The sequence below is a fragment of the Xyrauchen texanus genome, chromosome 3 (assembly GCF_025860055.1).
Source record: "Xyrauchen texanus isolate HMW12.3.18 chromosome 3, RBS_HiC_50CHRs, whole genome shotgun sequence".
NCBI lineage: Eukaryota > Metazoa > Chordata > Actinopteri > Cypriniformes > Catostomidae > Xyrauchen > Xyrauchen texanus.
The window spans coordinates 53,535,955-53,559,546 of NC_068278.1; the positions used below are offsets into that span (position 1 = coordinate 53,535,955).

At 36.3% G+C, this 23,592-nt stretch overlaps 1 protein-coding gene across 1 annotated transcript in view; it reads left to right on the top strand.

Annotated features, from left to right (window-relative positions):
- nos1 (nitric oxide synthase 1 (neuronal)) overlaps nt 1–23,592 on the top strand; it is an 88,221-nt gene that overhangs the window by 50,843 nt on the left and 13,786 nt on the right. Inside the window, exons 9-19 of the mRNA XM_052104864.1 lie at nt 3,571–3,745; nt 5,977–6,078; nt 7,306–7,500; nt 8,232–8,317; nt 10,844–10,988; nt 12,329–12,433; nt 12,747–12,805; nt 14,930–15,046; nt 21,706–21,880; nt 22,445–22,583; nt 23,014–23,092. Coding sequence (XP_051960824.1) covers nt 3,571–3,745; nt 5,977–6,078; nt 7,306–7,500; nt 8,232–8,317; nt 10,844–10,988; nt 12,329–12,433; nt 12,747–12,805; nt 14,930–15,046; nt 21,706–21,880; nt 22,445–22,583; nt 23,014–23,092 — 1,377 coding nt within the window. The remainder of the gene's footprint in view (nt 1–3,570; nt 3,746–5,976; nt 6,079–7,305; nt 7,501–8,231; nt 8,318–10,843; nt 10,989–12,328; nt 12,434–12,746; nt 12,806–14,929; nt 15,047–21,705; nt 21,881–22,444; nt 22,584–23,013; nt 23,093–23,592) is intronic.

Below are 23,592 nucleotides of genomic sequence, written 5' to 3' on the forward strand. Positions count from 1 at the left end.
ACTATGTGTGTTTACTTACAGAGAAATTATAATGAAAATGGTAAACAGAGTACTCTCAAAGCTCAATGCTGTACATCTACATATGCCAAGGAATTCTACTGATGTACTATATTATGCAAATAATCCTCAAGTACTACTTTTTACAGTCATCACAATTGGGCATGTGACAAATAAACGTAAAACTTTTTACCACATTAAAAGAGTGAAGAATGTTTTATAATGCTTCGAACACAAGCTATGCTGTGAAACACTTTAACCTTTTCAACCAAGACAGCTGACAAGAATGGGTGATCTATAAACTTTGACTATTATCTCCATATACAGATTACAATTTCAAAGCAAACAAGTTTTTTTTCTGTGCCTAATCAAAAGTACAATTAATCTGTAGTACAAAAAAAAATTGACATTTTTTCGGTAAAAACAGTAGGATAAATACAAAGATAGGTTGAGTCTTTTTTTTTATCTATATTTTATATTTCTCTTAGCAAAAGCATTCAAATACTAAAATAAATCTCAACTATGACCATCAATAAACAAATCATTCCACTGTCGTCTGTCGTTTCACAGCAATGACCATTTTTGTCATTTATATTTGTCACTCCAAGCCAATGTAACATTGTATTCTTTGTAAAAATGTAAATAAAAAATGCATTAAAATGGTAAAATATAGCAGATTTTTGTACATCTTCCAATTTCTCCAATCTTAAGCAAGTACATTTGATGGCCATCTCGATCGGACAGCAATACACCTTGAATGCAAGACTGAAATTTCTGAAATTGTTTCCTAAGCTTGTACATTTAAAAAAAACAATATCAAATCACCAATCAAACCTGAAGAATTGATATTATGAATAATGATTCTTTAGCTCAAATGAGGCTAAAAACATGTATTTTCAGGATGGTTTAGCTAATCTGTGTGTTCTAGATTAATGCTAGAGTAACGATATTTGCTGTGTTTCATTCCAAGTCATATCTGGGATATTCCAACTTCATATCTCCATCTCCAAACATATAATTCTGTTATTGGAAAAACAAAAATATAAAGAATAAAGAAACAAAATAGCAATGCTAACGTTAGTGTTGCAGGTGAACGGTTATCCAAACAGAAGATAATTTACCTTTTAATTTACCTTTCTGAAAATGTTTGCTAGAAACTCAATGTCTCAATGACTCAATTCATTTGATTTGTTCCAAACAGTGTTATTATTGTTAATGAAAATTAAGATGAAAACTAATTGAAAACATTTTCGTATCCTGAAATAAAAATGAAAACTGAAATGATTGGAAAAACTGAAACTAAACTAAAATATTTTTTCACAACTAAAGCAAACTAAAATAAAATAAAAATGACTTTGAATTAATTTTAGTTTTAGTTTTTGATTCACAATATGGTGAATATGGGCAAAGTGGGACTCTTTTGGAAGCTCTTCTTGGCACTTTTAATTATACCTTTACAGAAAGCTTAGGATGTCTTCTGCCTTAGTTTAAAATCAAAAATATATAAATACTCAATGCTGGGACTAATTCCCAGATTTTTTTCTGGCAGTACTGGTAAAGTGGGACAGAGAAAAAGTATTCTATAAAAAATATCTACAAATTATTTGGACCAAGTTAAAACAAATTTTTATACACTTTCACATCATAAATCATCATATGCAACATTTATAAACATTAAAGGTGCTATAAGCAATTTTTTTATGGAATGGTATGCAAAAAAATATTCCTACTCCCTGAGCAGGGCTGGACTGGTAATCTGGCATACTGGGCATTTTCCCGGTGGGCCGACGCACTTTAGGGCCATTTAGGTGCGGAGTGGTCATCGGGAGAACCGAGCGGGCCGGTGGGTGTGCCACGAAATGGGCCGAATGGGCCGCGACAAGCTAAAATGAGCTGCCGCGTTATGCAGAACGGACCACAAAACGGACCCACGATATGCAGAAAAGGACAGCGAACAATGCTCAACAACATTTGGGCCAGTTGCTATGTAAAATCCGGGGCCAATTTCTCTTCCCAGTCCAGCCCTGTCTCTGAGAGATACTATTAATGAATTAAGTGTTGTACGATATCTCCCATATCTGTGATAGCTCTAGATTCTGTAAACTGCAAAAAAAAAAAAAAAAAATGTATCTGCAGACCACAGACAATGACTCCTTTGACCTGTCAATCATTTTGCACATTCTCATAATGTTGAAGTTGCAGCATATTATTGAGACTTTCTGCCATTTTTAAGCCATGTTGTTCATAACAGTTGTCATTTGAGGGCACTATTTTGCAGCTGTTGTTTTTAACATCCATTTCTGCACAATGTCTGTCTCAATAAAGCTCATTTGGCATATTTGCAGTGCGGGGCTTTGGAAAGAGGGGGCATGGCTAACCCAACGGCTCAGTCTCGTGGAAGTAGAATGGCTAGAATAGCTTACAGCACCTTTAAGTCAATATTAACTTTTTTTATAAACTTGAAAATATTTACTTCAAATTTCTGTCATTTTCTTAACCATTTTCTTTATCTTTTCTGTCCGGTGATCATGAAATGCACTCAGTCGCACATCCCAAGATAAAATCATCAATTTACAATCTCAAAAAGTTAATTGTTTATTTCCCAAGGATTAGTTCAGTATTGATTTTTAACCATTTAATCAAATACAAATGAATAAAATGGGGATCAAGCTTATCTGTCACATTTTACCCATATTCGTTCTATATTATAACATATCTAAAACTGATCCCTGTGGCACTCCATACTTAGCTTTTGTTTGGTTCGACAATTCCTCATTTACATAGAGAAAGTGGTAGTGGTCTGCTAAATAGGACCTAAACCATGCTAATACAAGTCCACAAATGCCAACATAATTCTCTAGTCTATTCAAGAGAAGGCAGCACTAAGATCGAATAGCACTACTAGTGAAAGACGATCAGATGATAAGAGCAAGTCATTTGCTTGTAACATACAAGACTGTGTGTTAACATGATTTTAATGTGATTAAATCACTTATCTTTAGTAGGAGCTAGTCATTTTGTACCTTTCTTTTTTTTTTGGTTTGTTAACTGACAGTATGCCACAAATGCAGTTAATTGAACTCAACTTGTACTAAACCAGAACATTCCTTTATAACTTATGATTAATCATTAAATCTTCCTGTGTGCCACTATATTCGTGTGATGTCATACATCATCATATCCGCAAAGTCAATTTGAATATTTTTTCGATCAGGTTCCCAAAATTGGAATTCAAACTTCAAGTGTCGTTGTGTTGCACTTTTGCAAGTAGGATGTTGGAAATGAGAAATTTTAGAGTTGAATGAAATGCAGCATTAGAGATCGGCAAATAAGGTGATATCCTTTCCATTGTGAGGACTGTGATTTCTTCCATTCATTTTGCAACATGTGGCCTTTCTCGTCCTTCTACTTTCTCTGTTCATAATTCATCCCAGCCCCATATCCCCCTTCAGTGTCTCTTCTCACACAGAGAATTATAGATTAAAACATTACACAAAGGTTCTTTGTTTCTCTTGTATTAGATATTCCTCTCTGTGCAGGTTTTTGACCATCCTCTTGTTTGTGTCTGTCTAGGTTTGAATGGTTCAAGGATCTGAATCTAAAGTGGTATGGTCTTCCTGCGGTGTCTAACATGCTGCTAGAGATCGGGGGGCTGGAGTTCACCGCCTGCCCCTTCAGCGGCTGGTACATGGGGACTGAGATCGGTGTCAGAGACTTCTGCGACAGCTCTCGATACAACATACTTGAGGTACCGCACCAGACAGCCATATTTATAGTCACACACTATTCAGAACGTCATGAACTATTATCACAGTTTGAGCATTATCTAAATTTCTCCACATTCTTACATTAATTTGCCAATTTGCAAATGTATTTGACATTTACCCCAACAGGAAACAAGTAATGTCACATGTGTGGTTGATCATCCATTAGATTAAGATAACGGTATAATAAGCACTGTTTATCTGTTTCTTGAATTGCACACTTTAATAAATAGAAACACAGATTTTAATTTACAAACATGCTGTCTTCAATTATCATTATGTTTTTATACGCATCCAGTAAGTTTCTCATCCACATTTCATACACTCCATTAGCAGTAAACATTTTTAATTAATAACATCCCAACTTGTCTCTGTTGTTATCATAGTCTGCTGTGATTTCCAACTTGCTTTGTCACATACTACACAACAATAATCCATTTGTGGCGTCACTGTTAAAGGATCAGTGGACCAAGAATGGAAAATGTATTCGCTTACCCCCATGTTTTTCAAAAACCATATCATTTTTCTAATAAATGTATAAACCAAAACCCAATACATTTTCTCAGAATTTAGTTGGCATAATGTTTGCTCTTTTCCATACAATGAAAGAGAATAGGGGGCTGCCAAGCACCAAAAAGCACAAAGTAGTCCATACAAATCATGCACTATATTGCAAGCCATTCAATAACTTGAAGTGAGCAACAGACCAAATATTAATCCTTTAAAGTCACTGTGAAATTAAAATGGACCCTATTTGATTTCTTAAAAGGTTAGTTCACCCAAAAATAAAAATTCTCTCATCATTTACTCACCCTCATGAAATCCCAGGTGTGTATGAATTTCTTTCTTCAGCAGAATACATTTGAAGAAAAATAGAAAAAATATCTTAGCTCAGTAGGTCCTTAAGATGCAAGTGGATCGTGATCCGACCTTAGAAGCTCCAAAAAGAACAGACAGTCAGCATAAACGTCATCCATACTGGTTAAATTAATGTCTTCTAAAGCTAAATGATTAATTTTGGTTCCAAAAAATATTAATATTTAAGTACTTTTTAACTATAAATCAGTGCTTCCGGTCAGTAGCTGTATGATGCTAATTTAGCCGGAACTTGAAACGACACTTAATGCTCAAGCAAGCATAATTTTAACTGCAGCATGACTGTTTTGTGAAATGAACGTCTCCCGAACAGACATTCAAAAATCATCACACTTTGTCACACTTTGAAACAGTTGTCACACTTTGCTTGTAAGCATCAAGGAATAAATTCTGACTGGATAAACTTTTCATTTTTCTCTATTTGTTTGTAGATTAAGATTGGAAAGCAATTAAAAATACATAGGCAAAAAGGCTTTTTTTCGAAGTCATTTTTTGAAGACAGAAAGTGAGTCGGCTTCATGGATTGAGTTGGGAAGGTCATTCCACCAACATGGTATGATGAAACTGAAAGTCCGGGAAAGTGTTTTGGTGCCTCTCTGTGTTGGTACAACAAGGAGGCATTCCTTAGCCGACCGCAGGCTTCTGGCGGGATTGTAGTTCTGCAGAAATTATTTTAGGTATGCTGGAGCAGACCCAGAGACTGTTTTGTATGCCAGCATCAGAGCCTTGAACTTGATACGTGCATCAACCGGCAGCCAGTGAAGAGAGACAAGGAGAGGTGTAACATGTGCTCTCTTTGGTTGATAAAAGACCAGACGTGCTGCTGCATTCTGGATCATTGGGAGAGGTCTAATTGAACATTCAGGGAGGTAGTTAGAGTAGTCCAGTCTAGTTATGACAAGTGACTGAACAAGCAGTTCAGATTTATCTATTTTTTATTAAGAAAAAGACGAATCAAAATAAAAGTTTGTGGTTATCGACATTGTGCTCATTAATATGCAACATTATGCTAATTATATGTCATTATGGCTTTATTGTTGTATGTGACATCCACTTTTCACAATTTAATCAGTTGTTAATGGATACAGTCTAATTCAGCCTTGCATTTTTAACATTATACCATACGATAAACATCTTCCAAGAAGTCAGAGATGCTCCTGTTGAAATCCTCTTAGTGAATTTATGTTCTTTTAGAAATGTTTCCTAGTTTCCCCAGATATTTCTGATCTATAGTGACAGATCAAGAATAGCAGTTCTATTAACCTCAGTTTAGATCCTGGAAGAATTCAGTATAAATAAGATACTCTCTCTACAGTGTGATTAATTACCTCCATTTTAGGAAGTGGCCACATCGATGGGGCTGGACACAAGGAAGACTTCATCCCTGTGGAAGGACCAGGCCCTGGTGGAGATCAACATTGCTGTTCTTTACAGCTTCCAGGTAGCCTAAAGCTCAGGACATGTGTGAATCTCAATGAACAAACAACCCTGTTCCCCATTCTCATTATTGTAATGGATCCAAATGTTTTTGTTTCTGCATTTTTCTCAATGAATCATCTGGTCTGAGCACAAATATATATATTTTTGTAATTAAAATCAGCATACATTTAAGCATGTACAACAAAAACCGTAATATAGAAGTACTTTAAATTTGAAATAAGATAGCATTATTTTAGTTTAGCTTTATTTTTGTTTAGTTTAGTTTATTGCATTGCGGGGAAATGTGCTTAATTATCATGAAAATAGTGGCAGATTACAAAACACCACAATGTATTCTTAATGAAGTCCACCCCCATGTGAAGTGCGCCCCATGCTCTTAATATTATTTTCGGTCATGTTTACATATTTTCTTCAGTAATTTTCTACCCTGTCCCTTTGCATAGCTTTTTAAAGAGACTTAATGAACACATGCTTATTTAAGCAAACAACACAGAAACCAGTTCTCACAAATCCAAGGAAATAATTTTCCTTCCGGTCTGAACTAGAGTTAAGCAGCCAGGACCAACTGAAAGCTCATATACTTGAAGAATTGATCATTTTCACTCTAGTTTGTTTTCCAATTAGACATAGTATTTTATTAAAAGGCTTTTACTTATAAATGAATGGGACAATGGGTGTATAGCTGTGCTCAGTTTACCCATATCTTCCATTACTGTGGATGTATACAGCAATGAAATCCACTAGGAATTCTACACATGTTGCAATCCAAACCAATCTGAGAATATAATCGCTGGTTAAATTGACAGATATTAACTTGCTGGATTAAGCATTACAAAATATCCAAAATAGCTAGAAAAATTATAATATATATGATTGTACAATACTATATGCTTTGTTGCTGTTCACGTGTTTGGAAAGCATATCAGAATTGTGTCTGATATTGATAGAAAAACTTAATTTGGGATTGAGGGCTTTTGTAGACTTTGACAAGTAGTGGCAGGGCCCAAATTTGACTTTTTTTTACATTTGAGAAAATGTAACAGCAATTAGATGTTTCTTATTGGTCATGAAACTGTATTTTGCATTGTTTTTATAAAAATAAAAAAATCCACCATTATAACAATGGTATAATTTAGTTGTTTGCATGGAAATGTTTGCAGGTCAGAGCTGGTCTTTTCAGCCAGGACAAAAGTATTCTCATTTATTTTCCCCATATTTTCTTTTACAGATGTCAAAGGTCACTATCGTAGACCATCACTCAGCCACCGAGTCCTTCATGAAACACATGGAGAATGAGTATAGAGTGAGAGGCGGTTGTCCAGGTGACTGGGTGTGGATTGTGCCACCCATGTCAGGCAGCATCACACCAGTTTTTCACCAGGAAATGCTCAACTATCGCCTGACACCTTCCTTTGAGTATCAGGTATGACTCCTAGTCTTGGTTGAAGTCATACCAAGATTTTGACCTCTCACAGATAAACTCATGGGTATAGTAGATCAAAAAATTAAATGTTATGCTTAATTAATTTTCTGTGTTTTTCAGTGAACTTTTACATATTAAATAATAAAGCAAAAAGTCACGAGAGACCAAATATTACAGTAATTTTGCCATGAAACATCTCCAATGAATGTAGTTTATTCATAACTGCAGACTGTTTAAGAATGCCAAGCAACTATTTTAATGATTTGTAGAAACTTGGCACATAAATGTTACTTTAATCAAAAAGGTTGCTTTTTGTTAAGGTTTTACAATAAGGTTTGAAATTCTGAAATTTTTGGGAGAAAAAAAAATTGTTAATTAAAATACATAAATAAATGTTGTTGTTTTTTTGTTTTTGTTTTTGCATAGTCTTTATACAATGTGATTTATTGACATCAGGAGGTCAAACTAAATATTAAATGAGCTACTTATTTTCTATCTATTTAATTGCAACCCTGTAAAATACAATTTAATACAGTTTAATCCTCTGATTTGTGTTAAATTAATTAAAAAATTGGGACCAAATATTAGTCATAAATAGAAAATTAGTCATAGTTAATGTCATAGTTAGTCATAAATGACTAAAAATTAGTCATAGTTCCTTGATCAGAATTTTACTATTCATACAAGTGAAATGATTTCCGCTCTTTCTCTCTTTCTATCTCTCTGTCCAGCCTGACCCATGGAACACTCACGCGTGGAAAGGGGTGAATGGGACACCCACAAAGAAAAGAGCAATTGGCTTCAAGAAACTTGCCAAGTGAGTGGGTGGTCGAGATGTTATGCTGTGTGTATTTGTGTCGAGCACAAAGGGTATGTTGATTTTTACCTATTTGGTGCACTGCAATGTTTCTGAAGGCCAACGGTCTGCAATGCTCCACAGTCCCATTTGTTGTAATTACAGCCCATAGAACTTTAGCAAGCTATTGTGTTAATGGCTGTTTAAGAGTGCTTTCTCCAGTAATGTCAACATTATTACACTATCATAAAGGCATAAAGCAGGGTACAGCAGAGCGTGAGTCTCAACTCACTGACTCAGACTCCGGTGTAATCAGGTTTCCCTCAATATCCCTTGGCATTCAGTTTCTGAACTATTATGGTAATTGCCCAGAGGATATAAGTAACTGCGTTTATTTGATTGTGTGGTCATGGAAATGTGGGACGTGCCTGTCAGTGTGTTAAACTCTCACTGAGAGATAGCAGAAGATGATAATAGTTACAACGGTGTTTCTCTTGCTTGGTAGATATTGTCTCAATAGAAAAGATATTCAGTCAAGCCTGTTTTACAGTAGGGATGGGTCGTCCAACAACAAGTGATGTCGTTTAGTTTGTCTAGATTTTTTTTCTTCATATTTTGTAGTTTTGATTTAGCAGCAATTGGTATGCTGACATCATGCTATACTTTAGGTGTTAGACAGTTGGCATGAAAAAACCCTCTCGGAAAAGTCACGTCTTACAGTTCATCCTCTTTAAAGCACCGCAACTACTGCCATTCACATTTAGATGGACATATTTTGCCATTGCATCACATCCCGTGCGGGACAACTAACCACGGGCATTGCTGTTTTTTAGATGGCATTAAAGTAAAAAATAGTGCAACTTTTAAAAACGTGTCTCAGGACCCCTGCTTTCTGTTCAGTTTGGTCTCATAGAATGACATTATTATATCTAAATTGTTCCAAAATAATTTATACATGGCTCGTTGTACATGTAGAGGCAGTTTCCTGGTGAAATGAACACCAGAGGCGCTACAACGAAAATTACTTCACTTTCACACAAATCACGAATAAACCGGCAGATGATCTTTTTTGCCCTGTTCAACACTGAATGCTGTCTGATGACATCAAATCCCTTTTACTATATCACATGACTTTGGCGATACATTTTAACATTTGCATTGCATAAACAACTACATTTACAAGCTTCTTCCAGTGCGATCAAATTGTAACTCAACTGATAGAGCATTACACTTGCAGTGCAAAGGATCAGGATACAAGTCCATTAAAGTACATGAGACAACACATGATCTGAAAGTGTCATAGAAGCAACACAAAATGATGTGGCTGCTTCAGCAATTGTGTTTTTCATCTCACATTAGCTTTTTATGACATTACTGGTTAGGTTTAAGGTTTAGGATATATGGATATCGGTTTTGTTGATTTAAAATTCTATAGAGCATTAACGTTAAAAACCTAATCTGTTTGGGAGAACATTTAACTCTCGGAACTGGCGCGATACCTGTAATGAACCACGTAATATGATTTAGCGAAAAAGTCACCACACGTAATTTTCATGAGATCAGGCTTATTCTGTTCCATTCTGTTTTCAAACGCCCCCTAGTGTGCTTTACATGACTCATTTTACATTTACATTTATGCATTTGGCAGACGCTTTTATCCAAAGCGACTTACAGAGCCCTTAGTACAGGGACAATCCCCCCAGAGCAACCTGGAGTTAAGTGCCTTGCTCAAGGACACAATGGTGGTGGCTGCGGGGATCGAACCAGCAACCTTCTGATTACAAGTTTACCAGTTATGTGGTTTAGACCACTACACCACCACCACTCAAGCTCATCTCCTTTGATGTTTTGAATTGCCGACTGGTCTGCGGTCTAGGATCTCACGACGAATGGTCTTGTTGTGTGCGCACTCCTGCAACAGTCTGAGGTGAGTCCCAGACTCTGTGAACGTTTTCAAAAACGGCTTGATATCTAGACATCTTGTCTTCAGTTGTGCGTTTAACGGTAGCCAGCTAGTATGTGATAGCTGTGCAGAGTGTAAACCTCACTCTCATGGTCATAACTAGTGACAAGTCTAGAGCCATGGATTTATAGCCTCCTTGCTAGACTCCCAGGCCGAGGATCGCCGGTTCGAATCCTGCTCGGGGCAGGTTGAGTAGGACTGATGACACTGGTGCTCTGATCCGGATGGCAGTGGGATTTGTGGGGTGGGTGTAATGGCGGCCAGCTGGTACATGATAGCTGTGCAGTGTGTAAACCTCACTCTCCTGGAGTTAAGAGACTCACTAGAGACCGAGGCTAGGGGCCATGGTTTTCATAGCCTCCTTACTAGGGATTCCCATGCTGGAGATCGCCGGTTTGAATGCCGCTTGAGGTGGGTCAAGTGGGACCAGTGACATACGCACTGTCCCAACATGCTAATGACATCAATGGAGGGCAAAGTATTAGGAAGCAGAAGAAAAAAAAAATTATGAAAAATAAAATAAAACTTCACCCACATCTCCCTACCTGCTGTTTTTATAATTGTTATCCTTTTTTCCTCTACAGGGCTGTAAAATTCTCAGCCAAACTCATGGGGCAGGCCATGGCCAAGAGAGTGAAAGCCACCATCTTGTTTGCCACAGAAACTGGGAAATCGCAGGACTATGCAAAAACACTCTGTGAGATTTTCAAGCATGCATTTGATGCGAAGGTAAAGTGACATGGGTTTGTTGAACAACTCATAAAATTATTAGTTCATGACTCTATACTAGTATCATGGAATGATGGATTTGTACATAAACATGTATGTAGTTGACAAAAATCTCAAATGACAAAAGACATGTACATCCACATGACCAAAACGACATCCCATTTTTAATGCAGTGTTAAGCCATTTTCACACAAAATAAAGCTTGAATGGCACTGATTCTTCTTGTGCCACAATTTCATGTTCTCCAGTGCAATGAAATGCCAAAGGGGCACAAGAATTGACTTTCCCAGCATTGAGCTGTGGTGAGATAAGACCATGTTACACTCATTACTACGTGGTGTATTAAAAAAGCAGATAAGAGTCAAAACTGTACTCGATCAGGTATTTTAGCCTTAGGACAGGAGTTAAAAGCATAGTTTTTTTTTATCTGACAGAATAATAAATCTTGGTAATGTGTTCTTGTTATTATGTGATTAAAATGCAGATGATGTTTATATACTACTACTCTCTCTTTCTCTCTCCCTGCATGTCCTGAGGGTGTTTGCCCTGCCACACGCACTGATGCGTCTTTTCTGCTAATTGTATCATGGTGCATTAGCTGCTCAGTAGGCACCATTCGAAGTGTTCATTACAGTCACACCCCTTTTGGCAATACGTCAGGTTCAAGCGATAACGTGCCTTCCATCTAATGCACATTGCCTTATTTTTCACACCAACAAACCCGAAAATATCCCCAAACGCAGATCAAACATTCAGCAATTTAACAGCAGAACAAACTTTGCTCCTGGCTTTTGAATGAAATGGAAATTCAATCACATAAAAATTAAAAAGTGTAGTCGAGGAAACGTTTTTATCTTACTTTTATCTAAACGTTCTTGTAAGTAGTAGGAAAATACAACTGATGTGTTGTAGGAATGTAAACCCAAGTGCAGATTTAATAACTCTTAAATGGAAAGTTACAAAACAAATCTTCACAAAGAACCAGCAAGAAACATGACTAAGACATAGGACTTGACATGAACTAGAAAACAAAACATGAAAGTACAGTACAATCAAGTTGTTGTGTTGTGTCCTGCACCTGTACCCAATTTTGTTTGAACATCCACACTTTTCTATTATTAGTCCATACATGTTGAGCCATGGTGCTCATGCGGGAAACACAAGTTTGAATCCGGCCTTCGCCACCGTGTTTATTATAAAAGTGTCATAATTACTTTGTAAATTATTTAACTTTATAGATGGGTTTAGTTTTATGAAGTCATAATATCACATAAATAAAGCAGCAGAATTCAGTTTTATGTTGTATGTAGATTATAATGCAGTTTTATTGGTTCCTGCAGGTAATCTCCATGGATGAATATGACACAGTGGACTTGGAGCATGAGACACTTGTGATAGTGGTGACCAGTACGTTTGGTAATGGGGATCCTCCAGAAAATGGAGAGGTGAGGTGTTATAATGCCTTTATTACATATTTACTACATATTTGTTACATGTTTATAAACATACATTTGGTTAAAAGCGGCAGTGTACATCAGTACATCAATTATGTTTTTCTTATGGTTTTCAAAACACAACGGAATATGCTTTCATCATGTTGATAACAGGACTTTACACATTCTGTATGTACTATAGACAGAACCTGCATTTTACTGGAAAATCAGTTTAGTCCTGGTTGATTTTGAGATTTTTAAACAGGCGTGGGAAGGGACAGTAACTCTTGTCTCCTGTTTTCTTTTTCCTTTCACCACGCTGCAGAAATTTGGTGTGGCACTGATGGAGATGAGACATCCAACCACCAGCATAGAGGACAGAAAGTAAGTGTGTTTGCGAGTAGAGATGCAAGCCTGTGATTCTCTTAACTTCCTCCCACCCATCTCCTTTTCCATAATATTTTTTTTCATTATCTTCTACTAACACAGAAACACACACCTGTAGTATACCCTGTCTTACATATATTCAATAGCAGAGGTGGTGCTAGGGTCAGTGGACATTCGGGGCTTAGCCCAGACCTCTGTGGATATGGGGCCATACTTTGATGAAATATTGGAATATAATGCATTTTATAATAAAAATGTGAATACATCTACGAGGTTCCATTTATATAATAAACTAAAAAAGTCTCACTAACTTTTGTCTCAGTCTTAGATATGCTTAAAGATCAGAAAACACATATTCTGTACGGCTCTATACCATTTTCATTGATTCGTCGGGTGCTTAATGTAATATACAAGAAAGCAGGTTGTTAACAAGCTAAACAGGTACAAGAGATGAAAAAGAATAGCTAGATTTGCTAAAGTTTACTCGGTTTTTTGCATCATGTCTTAATAAATGCAAATGCCCTGGCTCATGACTTTAAAGGTAGCAAATTCCTAGAGTACATCTGTATATATTTCGCCTTGTTTTCAGGGTCATATATCTAAATATTTGGTACTTATCGCATCTAGATGGACCATCTTAACACAGTTTCTAAGACACATAGCCGCAATCGCATGCCGCAAGCTTTCGTCTTGCATGCGCACACAAAGGCTACATGAGAGCTGGAAAGCAGCTGCCAAAAAGACAGCACGTGGGTACTGAATTGAGTCTGTGTTGGTGTTGTCAATAGAAAAACAGGAATAATTAATTTATATATATATATATATATATATATATATATATATATATATATATATATATATATATATATATATATATACAACAATTAGTTCCGGTCCTCGAATCTGATTGGACGAGAGATGTTCCATGAGCACTGATGGTCTGACAGCATCAGCACTCCAACGCTTCACTGTGCGTGTATCACTCCGCTTGTGTTCGTGCCGTTCTAAACTAAAGCGTAAGAGCAGTTCAGATATGTTAAGAGCTATGGTTTGTCTTTTATTTTTGACATTACATGTGTTTTTTGTGTGTAATATGAGCCAGTTAGGTGATGTGAAGTGAATCCACATCAGCCGTTTACATACAAAAGCTCTTCGTGATCGCTCACTACACTACTAAAGCTAGGAAATAGTTTTAAATGGCTTTCAACGAAAGCTGAGAGACACAACAAACTGGTTATTTACACAATGGGTGCAGTTTAAAATGGTGGAGGACATTGCGGTTTCTATAGTGATCAAATCTTTCACACCGGCTACCGTAAAATAGGGAGAAATACCCCCCCTTGGACACTATTTTTTACACTAAGAAAGCTGACCTTAAGAAAGCTGACAGCATCTCTACTTGGGTGTGGCAACAGGTGATTGCACATGCTCGGTCTCTCTCTCTCTCTCTCTCTCTCTCTCTCTCTCTCTCTCACACACACACACACACACACACACAAACACAAACCCATCCTTGTTTTTCCAATAACTTGTTCGAAACATCACAAGCCGTGATACTATTTCTGAAGTGACATTTTTGAATTACTAATGGAGGATTGGATGCATCATTTGGTTTGAACCAGCAATGGCAGATTCTGATCCGTCGCATAAGAAAGTAGTTCCATGCACAAATGCACTTTTTTTGAACTCAGTTTTTCAATTTTTTTTTCAATTTACTTGTTCATTGAACTGTTGTATATAAGCAATATCACACTTGAAATCGTGCTGTATGGCCCTAAATGGCCCTAATATTGCTTAAATATTACCCTAACTTTAAAATATAATGTTAAAATAATAAAATGTCATATGTTTTCATATCAACTTGATACCTAAGCACTGGTTCTTCTGATGTCACTACAAAAAGATGGTCAAGACATTCGGGTTTACGGAAAACATTTGTGGCTTAAGCCCCGGTAGCCATGGAGCCGCCCATGTCCAATATACAAACACACATAACATTTTTCTCTCTTCTATTTACTCCAATCATGCACACACACATGACCGTCAGTTGCATACACACACAAAGACATCATACTTTAAAACAATTTATATAATGTCTCTTTTTTTTTATCTCTCTCTTAGGACATACAAAGTGCGCTTTAACAGTGTCTCTTCTTACTCTGATACTCGCAAGTCCTCCAGTGATGAGCCCGAACCTAAAGCCAACTTCGAGAGCACTGGACCACTCGCCAATGTCAGGTAGTACCTGTATGTGAATGTAAGTTTGTTTAGGCACATTTGTTTGTGTATATGGGTGAATAAACTCAAACCATCAAGTTGTTTTTACATTGTGACTTTATTATTATAACAATAAAGCACATTTCTCCCCCAATACTCATTACTTTAATACAGAAAATCACATTCTCATTACCGTAATGCAAAACCTATTTATTATAATATAACAAATATGTATTAATATAACATTGATATCTCTTTTTAATATAATTTTATAATATAATTATTGTATTATATAATAATAATATTCATGGTATCATTTGTTTTACGACGATTCTAATTTAACTCATGTTGATATAAATATTATAGTATAGTTTTACTATAGTAAAAAAGTTAAAACTACTGTAATGCAACAAATATTATAATTAATATAATGAATATTTATTTATATAACATTCATTTCTAGATTTGATATATATCTTATTAAAATAATATTATTATAAACAATTTTATGGTATTAAATGCTGTAAGACAATTTAAGTTACATTTTTATTTAAATAAAAATCATTGTCAAAGTAAAAATTACTTTAGCACAGTAATATGAATCTAATGGACATTGCCACTAAAAATAAGGAGAATTCCAAATTATCTAAAAACGTAAATACCCAGATGCATTATAGACACATCTAAAATGTATATACCAATTCAAGTCTAGTCAAGTGGTTTTTATTGTAATTTTCTTCTGCATACAGGGAAAGAAACTAAACAAATTGTCCACTGAGACCACAGTGCATAACATTTAACATGTAACATGTCTTACGAGACTATCACAGTAGACACATGAATTAGTGCAACAGTTGCACGAGTCTGTGTTTGTAGCTTGCTAGCCTGCTTAGAATTGTTTATTCTACTTATACGTTCGTCATTTTATCCTTTACCATTTTACCGCATGCTTAATTTATTTCCGCTTTTCTACTCTTTCAACTTTGTGTATTTTACCTTGCACCCATTTTCTCTCATTTTTATTTTCTTTTTTCCCACTTATCTACATCTCACATCTCGATTGCGTGCATTCGTTTTCTCCTCTGTGTTTTACACACACTATTGCATGAATCTCAAACATCTGCAGATCAGGAACCACATCGATCTCAAACCCTTACCACTCAAGAACAACCATAACAACAACAAAAAATTGTGGTAAGTCATGACATCCGCTCATATTATTTCTTCCTGCATTGCATGCCACATGTTTACTATATCTTCTTCTGTCAGCAGTGAGGCATTTACATGTGATAAATGTAAGGAACTAGTCAGGCTGAAGGAGAAGTTTAATGAGTTAGAGACACACATTCGAGCGCTAGTGGAGGTCAGTGAGAAAGAGAAGCCTGTAGATACTGTTTCGGATGCGGGTAGTACAGCGAGCAACACATACACTTTTGTTTGCTTTAGAGCCCCCACATCAGGGCATTGGGTGACGTCTCGGCAGTATACTCACTCAGCAGAGCGACACCACTCACCCGTTCCTTTTAGGGTTTCCAATCGATTCTCACCACTCAGTGATGCATCCACTTAGAATCATTTTGAAAGAGCCTTGCTCATAGGTGATTCTATTGTAAGGAAAGTGGAAATAGAGACTCCAGCCACCATTGTTAAATGCTTTTCTGGGGCTCGAGCATCTGACGTCAGATCAAATTTGCAAGTACTGACTAATGCTAAATGTAGATGTTCTAAAATTGTTATTAAAGTTTTCACTTACGATGTCCGGATTTGCCAGTTGGCGATCATTAGAGGTAATGTTAAAGAGGTGTGTTAACTTGCAAAAACGATGTCAGACACTGTAATATGGTCTGGCCCTCTCCCTGCTTGTCGTGGTAACGAGTTTTATAGTAGATTAGTGTCATTGAATGGCTGGATGTCTGAGTGGTGTCCGGAGAATTGTATAGGATTTATAGACCATTAAAAGAGTTTTTAGGGTGGACATGACCTGCTAAAGAGAGATGGACTCTGTCCCTCCAGGGAAGGTGCTGCTCTCCTCTGTAATAATTTGGCTCATATTCTTATTTGACTAACTGGGTTCCAGGTCAGGAAGCAGAAAAACTGGTTAATCCAAACATCTGCTATCTGCCTTGAGATGTCACACAGGTCATATAATCTACAACACGTATAGACTGCATCATCTAGATATCATATAGAGATTGTGTCTTTTTCCCGAACTGCCAAAAACAAACCCCTCACTAAATCATATAGAAAACAAATGAAGATAAAGATCATATAAAGGTAGGGCTACTAAACATTAGATCTCTTTCAACCAAAGTACTAATTATAAATTAAATTATTACAGATTGTAGTTTGGATGTGCTCTGCTTGACTGAATCCTGTCTTAAACCAGATTAATATATTAGTTTAAATAAATCTACTTCCTTAGGTTATTGTTATAAACATGAGCATAGTCTATGGGTCGAGGAGGAGTTGCTACAATTTATAGTGAAGTTTTGGTGTTACTCAGAGGACAGGATATAAGTTTAAGTCTTTTGAACTGATAATGCTTAATGTGACAATGTCAGATACAAATAATACATCTCTGTCGTCTTTTGCACTTGCTACATTATCTAGATCTCCTGGGCCACATTCTGACATCAGAAAATGTTCTATCAGATTTAGTACTAACGGTAGATTGAGCTTTTATTATTGATGACTTCAACATTAACATACTGTAGATAATGGAAATGACACATTGGAATTAGCATTTATCAATATTCTCAACTCATCGCCATTATCATACTCTAGATATATTTCTGTCATATGTAGTTGATGTTAATACATAGAAATTCTACCGCAGAGCAATGACATCCCAGATCATTACCCCATCTCTTGTTTGCTGCGATCTGCTAATGTTACTCAATATACACCACGCTATCATTCAGGAAGAACTATTCTTTCAACAGCTAAAGATAGCTTCACTAAAATCTTCCAGAATTGTCTTACATACTCAGTAAGCCAAAAAGTCTAGAAGAACTTGATGTAATAACAGAAAATTTAAATACATTCTTCTCTAGCACTCTTGTTAGTGTCCCCCTCGATAAAAGAAAATTAAAGAAAAAATCCCTGCACCATGGTTAACAACAGCTTGTTAAATGGAGCGCAAATGGAAGAATACAAAATTAGAGGTATTTTATGTGCATGGAAGGATAGTGTCTGTTGCAGACAGACAGGCACTAAAAGCTGCCAGGTCACCATATTTGAGCACAATCTACAATAACCACAACAATCCTAGGTGTTCAGAACTGTGGCAAACTTTTTACTGATAAAAGACAAATCATAAAATAAAATTGGAATTATGCAATCAGCAGTAACAGCACCTCATAAAACAGTGTCTCATAATTATTCTCATGAGCAACTTCAATCCTTCACTGTCATAGGTCATGAAGAGCTAACCAAACTTATCAAAAGTCACAACATGTATGTTAGATCCAATACCAACTAAGCTCTTAAAAGAGGTATTCCCTGTAATCTCAGAACCTCTTCTTAATATTATTAACTCCTCGCTATCCTAAGGACATGTCCCAAGAAACTTTAAAATGGCAGTTATCAAACCGCTTATTAAGAAGCCACAGCCTGATTCTGGAGAATTAGCTAATTTTAAACTGATTTCAAATCTTCCATTTATGTCAGAAATACTAGAAAAGGTAGTGTCCTCCCAACTATGTTCATTTCTACAGAGAAATGGTATATATGAACAATTTCAGTCAGGATTTAGGCCCATCACAGTACAGAGACTGCACTTATCAGAGTTACAAATGACTTACAAATTGTTCTTATCATCTGAATAAGAGCAAATGCTTTTAGATTTTAGTGCTGCCTTTGACACCATAGATCACGTCATTCTCTTGAATAGGCTGGAGAATTATGTTGGCATTTGTGGACTTGCATTAGCATGGTTTAGGTTCTAATGAACCGACCACTACCAGTTTGTGTGTAAACGAGGGACTGTCAAATCAAACAAAATGTAAGTATGAAGAGCCACAGGGATAATTTTTAGGGACTCTGCTTTTCTCCTATATATGCTTCCCCTGGGAGATTATCAGGAATTGTGTACTAAATTTCTACTGTTATGCCAATGACCCAACTTTATATTTCTTCTAAACCCGACAAAATTTCAAAATTCTCTAAATTTGCAGTGTATCAATGAAATCAAAGATTTGATGTCCAGAAATTTCCTTCTACTCAATTCCGACAAAACAGAGGTACTAATTATTGGACCAAAAACCTCTAAAAAATAAGCTGCTAAAATATCATTTGACTCTCTTCTACAGTGAAGAACTTAAGTGTTATATTTGACACAAATCTGACTTTTCAAAATAAAAATGTCAATATTTGTTGAACAGCATTCTTCCACCTCATAGATATTGCTAAGTTACGACACATCCTCTCTGATAATGATGCTGAAAAACGAAACGCGTCATGCATTCATGACCCCAAGACTAGATTATTGTTATGTAATGTAGTTACTGGTAGGATGTCCAGCAAATTCAATAAATAAATAAACTTTAATTGGTTCAAAATGCAGCAGCCAGTGTGCTGACTAGAACCAAGACATATGATCATATTAGCCCTATCGTTGTTCCATTAGCTACCTGTTAAATTTTGTATTCATTTTAAAATTCTGTAACTACATACAAAGCTTCAAATGGTCTAGCTCCACAGTACTTAAGTGACATTATGTCATGATATATTCTGTCATGTTCATTATGATAACAAAATTCTGGCCTGTTAATAGTTCCTAGAATATCAAAATCCACAAAAGGTGGTACATCATTTTCCTATTTGACTATGGAATAGTCTCCCTAACACTGTTCGGGATGCAGACACACTCACTAAGTTTAAATCTAGACTAAAGACTAAAGCCATGCATACACCTAATTTATCCATCAACTCACAATTAGGTTGCTTTAGTTAGGTCTGCCGGAACGAGAAATATTTCCCAGAAATATTTGTCAGGAACATTTCTCATAATCTATAACTCTGCAATACATTGAATGGCATCTATATGCTAATATTATTCTATTTGTTTCCCTGTCTCAATATCCCGATTCTTATCCTGAGGTTTCCAGTGCCGGCTAGATCCAGCTCCGTTCCTTCTTGGTGTCAGACTCCACTGCTACGTGTCACTGAGTGATGTCAACAAACTACAGCCTGTGCTAGCCGGACATCACTTATGTCTTTTATGATGCACTTTAGAGGATGAACTGATGCCAACTCCAACTGTAAGACATCGGATACTTCATATGCCACTGCCTGAACCTTGAACTTAGGATGGACCCCACCGAACCTCGCCGTATTGACCTGCCGGTTGAACTGCGATGCACCTCATTGATCTCTTCCTGCATCACCTTTGTCTGTTGATGGACTACACTCTTAAAATGGGATACATCGACTGTAAATTAACTGCCAACAAAAGTCTTCATCAGCCAACTAACAAAGGACAACAGATCTATGTGAACTTCTGCAGCTAATCCATGATGGACTTCAAAGACATTAGTCATTAATCTCACAGTTCATACAACATATGTGTTTAAACGCTGGCCCTTAACACTTACTTAGTTTTACGAATTTTAAACCAGGACTTGTACTGCACTCAAATAACTAATATTGGCATTATATTGATGCTGTTTAGCCACAGGGGAACTGGCTTCTCCCAAGGTTATTTTTCTCCATTAACCTACATCATATGGAGTTTCATGTTTCTTGACACAGTCGCATTTGGCTTGCGCCCTGGGGTTCTAAATACAATTATTATTTAATCATTTATTTTTGTACTCAATTTACAATCATATTTAATCAGTGATGACTCCAAGACTTTATAGATATTAAAGATTCATTTTCTGCTAAAGCGTGATTTTCTGTAAAGTTGCTTTGAAAGGATGTGTGCTGTTAAATGCGCTATACAAATGAAAATGACCAGAATTGACGACACTGAATACAACAGTGAATACGAAACAACACTGTGCACGATAAATAGGTACACACACTGAAAACAACAATAAAAAATAAATGCAGAAAAATTCTGATGTCTGCAGGCACCATACTGTGCATGGAAGAGCATGGAAGTCTATGGAGAGTCCCCACACTGATATAAAAACCAGTTTGTGTGTGTGTGTGTGTGTGTGTGTGTGTGTGTGTGTGTGTGTGTGTGTGTGTGTGTGTGTGTGTGTGTGTGTGTGTGTGTGTGTGTGTGTGGTCCCTGTGGCTTAAAGTGCAACTTTGAAATTAAAAAGTAAATATAAAAAATACAAATAAAAAAAAAAAAATAGCAATACCATCTAAAAGAAGTTTCCTGTGAAAAGAATTCCATCCCAAAGCAATCAAAAATAATTTCACACTTACACGCTCTTGTTTTTCAGCTTTGACTTGTGGGCTTTGCATTTAACCATGCATGTATTTGTGTTGCATTCTTTCTATCCTTGAATTTCATCCTATATATATATATATATATATATATATATAGTTTCAGGATCAAAGCTCACAACCTCTGGCATGATGTCCACTACCAACTTACACTTTTAACACACTTCCTTTTGTGTATACAGCTCATCTATTTCTGTGGGTAATGGACTTGTGATGTGTGTCTTTGTTTGTGTTGGTGTGCTTCAAGCATTTTCAACACTTGCTTTTTTCTTGTGCAGATTCTCTGTGTTTGGCCTCGGTTCTCGGGCATATCCACACTTCTGCGCATTTGCCCACGCAGTGGACACACTGTTTGAGGAGCTAGGTGGGGAGCGAATCCTCCGCATGGGAGAAGGAGATGAACTCTGTGGCCAAGAGGAATCCTTTAGAACATGGGCCATGAAGGTCTTCAAGGTACTACCCAAAGTTCTTGGCATATAATTGTTCACATTTACACATTTTTATGGATACAAGAGATCAGTTTCAAGAAGTTATATCTTTTCTTTAGAAAAAAAGTAAAAGTACACTGTAAAAAGTGAAAATGTGCAGTTGCTAAGTCAAAATGACATCACACTAAGCCTTTTTCCTTTTTTTAATATGTGTTCCTGTTCTTACTGTGTATGATAAATCAGTGCAAATTATTTCAAAGGAAAAATGTCTTAGATTTTTCATCAAAACATAATAACTTGTAGTCACCACATGAAGCACATTTGTAGGCTAACTGACAAAAATTATTTTACAGTGTAATTAATTTTCGTTTGAAAACTCCAAAGTATAAAGCAATGGAGAGCATTTTCGAAAATGCCATTCTAGTGTGACCGAGAGGAGTAAATGTAACAAAAATGTATGCATTTACAAATAAAACAATAGTGTGGATGTGGCCTTATACTTATGGTTTAGTTTATACTGTCCATGATAGTAAACAAAAGTACAAACAATATGTGAAATTCTGTTTTTTCATCATCCTTTTTGTCCCAGGCTGCATGTGATGTTTTCTGCGTTGGTGATGACGTTAGTATCGAGAAAGCAAATAATTCCTTGATTAGTAACGATCGTAGCTGGAAGAAAAGCAAGTTCCGGATGACATACATGGCGGAGGCACCGACACTGACAGAAGGTACACTACAGCTGCTATATTACCTTCAATTTGTCAAAGAATGACTCATCATTTCAGAAAGCCAATAAGCTTCTGGCAAATTAAATGATACTTAAAGTCTTTCCCTGTGAATGGCAAAGCTTTTTTATTCACTTCAATTTTATGACGCATGCCAATTGAATTCCATTTTAGTGCCTCATTAGTTTGACACAGGTTGTCTCCGCACACTGTTAGCTTTACCAAGAGAATTGCAAACACTTCCTTATTCAATTTATGAAAGTGTAAAGCAAAACAAAGCATCTAAATGATCTTGAAATGGGGCAGCTCAGCTCCATCATGAGTTTTATAGCAAATGAAGTTGTTGGGCTGCTTAATTGCCTTTCGAGTTTTATATGCTGTAATTTTACAAAGCATGTTTTTAACTGTTGATTGGTTTTTGTACCACTTTCAGCGCTTTACAACATCCATAAGAAGAAAGTCTACGGGGCCAAATTTGTGCAGAGACAGAACCTACAAAGTGCAAAATCTAAGTATGTTTGAGCTGATACTGTCGAATTTTTCTAAACAGTCATTTTTGGTTTTACCCATAGCTAAACCCCACCTTAAAAGTTTTACTGACCAATTCTACCTTAGCAACAGTTTCCATGCAATTTATCTGACAAGCTAACTCATTAGTGATTGGAATTTTGTGGAAAATGTTAAAAAAAATAAGGTAAAACATTGTTGCCGGCCCTGATGTAAAAAAAAAATTGTCTTGAACATGGAACATTCCTTTAATTCAGCCTAGAATGGTTTGATGATCTTAGCTGGTCTTCCAGGCTGCTCTGGTTTGCTGGTTTTAGAGGGATTTTGGGCACTTGTCACCTAGTCAAGCAGTGAGACCAGCTTAAATATTATTTCTGGAGTTTTTTAATTAAATTTTAAAAATAAAATTTATTTTCCAGCTTAAAATGCAGAGACAGCTATGCCATTCTTAGGTAAATTTCCTTGAAAACTGTAAACACTGTGTGTCTGTGGCGATATGATGTGT